At 43.9% G+C, this 4,485-nt stretch overlaps 1 protein-coding gene across 1 annotated transcript in view; it reads left to right on the forward strand.

Annotated features, from left to right (window-relative positions):
• The window catches only part of PPP1R21 (protein phosphatase 1 regulatory subunit 21), a 60,036-nt gene extending 55,750 nt beyond the window's left edge, over positions 1-4,286 (forward strand). The window contains 2 exon segments of the mRNA XM_004699747.2: positions 1,036-1,164; positions 3,469-4,286. Coding sequence (XP_004699804.2) covers positions 1,036-1,164; positions 3,469-3,498 — 159 coding nt within the window. The 3' untranslated portion in view covers positions 3,499-4,286.
• Positions 4,287-4,485: the final 199 nt, after the last annotated feature.

The following is a 4,485-nucleotide window of genomic DNA, read 5'->3' on the forward strand; positions in this document are numbered from 1 at the left end:
CTTGATCTAGACTGGGCTGGGATGTCTTCTTAATGTATAATTGATCTTTGATATAAAGTTCTCTCAGGTGAGGGAGGGGTAAAAATGAGCTGATACCAAGGGCTTAAGTAGAAAGAAAATGTTTTGAAAATGATGATGGCAACAAATGTACAAATGTGCTTGATAGAGTGGATATGTGTATGTATTGTGATAAGAGCTGTATGAGCTCCCAATGAAATGATTTTTTTAAGTGCGTCCTAGTGATTCTATTCAGAAAGTATCTCTAATTCCAAATGAATCTGATTGTGACGTAGTGCTATGTTGTGGCCAGTCGCTGAAAGAATTAATTTGACGTTCCAATGCGCTACGTAAAAGAGTAGTTTAGATTCCAGAAGAAATATTCCTCAATTTTATTTTTCATTGAATTGAAATCATGCCCACCCTCAATTTTGTAAGATTCTTCTGACTATACAGATTGTATCGGCAGAGACATACGTTGATATATGAGGGGGCTTCAAAAAATTGGAGGAAAATTCCATTATCTTTTAATTCCATTTTTTCCTGCTAATTTTTTGAAGCACCCTCATGTTGTACTAGCAACCTTATTAAGTATTAGTTGATTTCAATTCTCAGTTAATTACATTTATATCAGGAGAAAGATGAGGCTTTCTGCTTCCATAAGAGTTACGGTCTCGGAAACACACAAAGTTCTACCCTGTCCTATGAGGTGGAATTAATTCACAGGAGGCTATGCACACTGTGCATATACACACACACACGTAGAGAGAGATTGCTAACCAGCAAAACATTTATTTTGTAAGAAATTCAGTACATATTTTGAAGACTGAATAACAAAAAGAACTTTTTCCCCCTTTCTTTACTCTTGTTCTTGTCTTCGGCCCGGACCACAGCCTTCGTGTCCTTTGATCAGATATGTCATCTTGATAGATTTCCCAGATTGTTTTTCCACAGGGAAGGAATTTTGGGAATGATGTGAATTGTGGCATTTTGATCATTTTTCTTTCCATGTGCCTCTTCCCCCCCATTGTTCCTTAGGATGAGCTGACAACCACCAAGAGGAGTTATGAGGATCAGTTAAGCATGATGAGTGACCACCTGTGCAGCATGAACGAGACATTGTCCAAGCAGAGAGAGGAGATTGACACGCTGAAGCTGTCCAGCAAGGTTAGGAGGTGGGGGGATAGTTTAGGACGGCCAGGAGGTCTTGCATTGCAGGAGCAGATGGCTAGAGATTAAAAGTGCTTATGGGGGATTTTCCTCAGTCAAACCTGCCCTCTTCTCAAAAGCAAGATAAACATAAACGTTGAGGAAGTCAGACCTCCAAGACCCTAATACTCAGTCAGCGTCTTTTTGGCATTTCTGCTCCGCCTGAGTTAGGGGCCTGCCATGGGACTGTTAGGACAGGAACTTCCCTGTGTCGAGGAGAGTCTAAACCGGGGATACTGAAGAGTAATCTTGAGAAAACTTATTCTCATAAATAGCCATATAACAGAGGTATTTTTTTATCCTTTTAACTTTAAAACTTTTATTTTGTTTCCCATAAAGCCTCAGCTTGTCCTGGCTGGGACTAGTAGATAAATTCATGTTCAAATGCATATGCACATACCATTTCCCTATTGTTATAATAAAATGTACAAGGGGGCTTCAAAAAGCTCATGGAAAATGGAATTCAAAGAGAATGGAAAATGTCTACGAACTTTTCAGCCCCCCTTGTGTATCTACTCTTTAGCCATGAAAGGTAGGTCGTGGAGGGCTCTGTGTGCCATCCCAGCTGCTGAGCAGGCTTCGGTCGTAGAGGCAACACTGCACACCGTCCGCTGAGCAGTGAGTCGCGTCTACTCCAGAACCTGCTGCTGGGGGTGCAGGGCAGTGTGCTGCACAGTCAGGGCGCCTGTCGACAGTGTGTCTTGTGACCACATTGTATTTTTTCTCATCATCGTTTCATGATATTGATCGGGCTCTAGCTGCTCTGGAAGGTGGCTCTCATGCTTCCCTGGAACATCTCTAGGACCTGCAGCCCGCCAATATGGCTCTGATGAGGGTTCTCTGGCCACTGTGCTGTGCAACACCTGAGCTTGGTTGTAGAGGGTGGTGTCCGCGTGGGTGAGTCCTCTAGAAAAAAGCCTTGTTAAAAAAACACCACCAAAAAACCCCTTTTGCCCTACTGGTCCTCCAGTGGGGCAATAGCTCATTCACAGGCTGCATTCCCACAGTGGGTTGAAGCACACATACAGAAAAGGTTGTGTTTGGTGTTTTCCCGTGGCGTGTGTAATTTATCTTAGCGGCTCTATGTGGTAGCCTGTTGTAACACTAACATTTGGAGGAAGTAGCCGTGATTCTAGGGAAGCTTTTCAGTCTTCAGCCTGACAGCACACTTGCTTTCTATTGAGGGGGGTAGGAAGGGAGCCCTGGCAGCCGTGGAACCCTGTGGGGAAGCCCTGCTCTGTCCCACTGGGTCGCAGTGTGCTGTCATGGACTCGATGGCAGTGTGCTTGGTGCATGGTTTACGGTCCCAAGCAGTAACGTTAGCATGCTGAAGGTAACTAGCTCTTACAGTGACTTCAGAAGTTGGGGGATTTGCAGCTCCTCTCAGAGCACCTGCCATTGATTAAACGGAGTCGGAGACCCACAGTTCATATAATGTTTATCTCTCTTTGATCGTGCTCCCCTCCCAGTGTGTGCCCCGGCCCCACAGGAATTTCAGTGCATGCTCTGCCCGAGTTGGCATCGGCCCCATGGGTCCCAAGTAAACATCCTGAGAGATTTGTTTGCGGTTATCTTGCTCTTGAAGTTTGTTTCTGCAAGCATATCCCACTGACATGAAGAAATGCATTCATCCCTAATCGTTCAGTGTAGGACATTAATCAGAATAGTTTCCTCAGACTTGAATATCTCCTGAAAAAAGGCAAGTTGTGCAAAACTGGGGAGTACAATTCTGCATGGGGGGTGGGGGGGAGAATTGGGAGTCAAATGACCTCACCGCCTAACGTGTTCTCAGCAGGATTTAAGCTTGCTTCTGATGACTAATCAGTGCCATTTGGGTGGTTGGAACATATTCAGACTTAGTGCCTATTAAGGTCTTGAAGTGGCGTTTGTTTCAACAACAGAGAGACCTGTTAGGGCTAAAACCTTTTCCATTTAGGTTCACGAAGCTCCAAGCTCCCTTGTCTTAGGAACAAAATGAATGTTTGAGGTTTTGAATAATCTGAAACCGTAGCTCTCTTTTCTGCCCCTGGGACTCAGAGGGATAGAGTCTTTGGAAATGGGGCGTGGGGAGAGTTCACAGCCCCAGACTGATGGCTCTGTGAGCATTGACCACAAGAAGTCAGTCGCCAGCGTGCTCTCAGCGTCTCGCCCTCTTGGAAGTGAAGCTGCCCCCAAATGCTTTGTAGACAGCCGGGTGTGTAAGTCTTGAGGATGATTTTTCCTGAAGTTTGTGTGCTGACTGTTGGCATTTTCTCTGCACAGGGAAATTCTAAAAAGAATAAGAACCGATAGTTTCCAAAGTTTACAAGTGACTTGTTGGCGATTCTTCCTCCCAGAGCTGCTGCCCCGCCGCCTGGACCTGCAGCTGAGACTCCATGTCCACGCTGGGCCCCGCCTTCAGGATGCTGACACCTGGGTGGGCCTAGTACAATAGTCAGTGTTGTACATGACTTTGAAACATTTAAAATATATTTGTAACCAGTGAGGCAAATAGGGAATTTGATGTTGATTGTAAAATGGAAAACCGTAGATATACCATGGAATTTGATGTTGATTGTAAAGTGGAAAACCGTAGATATACCATGGATAGCATAGCGTAGGTTTCCTTAAGCAGTTTCTACTGTGCACTTTTTAAACTTAGGTTTTAATTTCAGTATGTAAGAACAACAAATATTTTGTATCTTTTAAAAACTCGATGAAATGGTCTTTGATTTGGTATGTATGGAATAGATCTGTGTTTCTGGATAAAAGACATATGTTGTCCAATTGTCATTACCTCCTGCTATAACTGAAGGCAGCCACGTGCTCCTTTTGAAAACGTCCTGGTTCATTCTCCCTCCCTCCCTTTCTTTCCCTTCCCCCCCCCTTTCTTTCCCTCTCCTTCTTGCCTCCCTCTTAGTCTTTCTCTCTCCCTCCCTCCGGCTCTCCCTCTCCCTCTTTCTGCTGAAGGGGAAGTGTAGGTCTTGCACAGTTCAGATTTTGCAGGTTTATTATCATCCCTGTCTTCACCTCTCCAGTCAGCCTGTGTTAAAATAATAGCTTAAGGAAATTGATATTAATAAATTCATACTTATATCAAATGTTCCGTCTCTGTACAGAAATTTAATAAAGGAAAGCAAAATCCATTAAAGTAGGATTTACAGAATGTGCAATAATCCTAAATTCCAGTTGATCTAGATGCAATCACTCTAATTCCCCAAATTGGAACCATTGTACAGTTCATCTTCCACAAAGGCTCCTGAGTTTTGCTTGGAGAACTGCTTGTAACCACATTTCCAG

This window comes from Echinops telfairi, unplaced genomic scaffold (assembly GCF_000313985.2).
Source record: "Echinops telfairi isolate 266 unplaced genomic scaffold, ASM31398v2 ScPeMD7_7475;HRSCAF=8513, whole genome shotgun sequence".
In the NCBI taxonomy this organism is placed as follows: domain Eukaryota; kingdom Metazoa; phylum Chordata; class Mammalia; order Afrosoricida; family Tenrecidae; genus Echinops; species Echinops telfairi.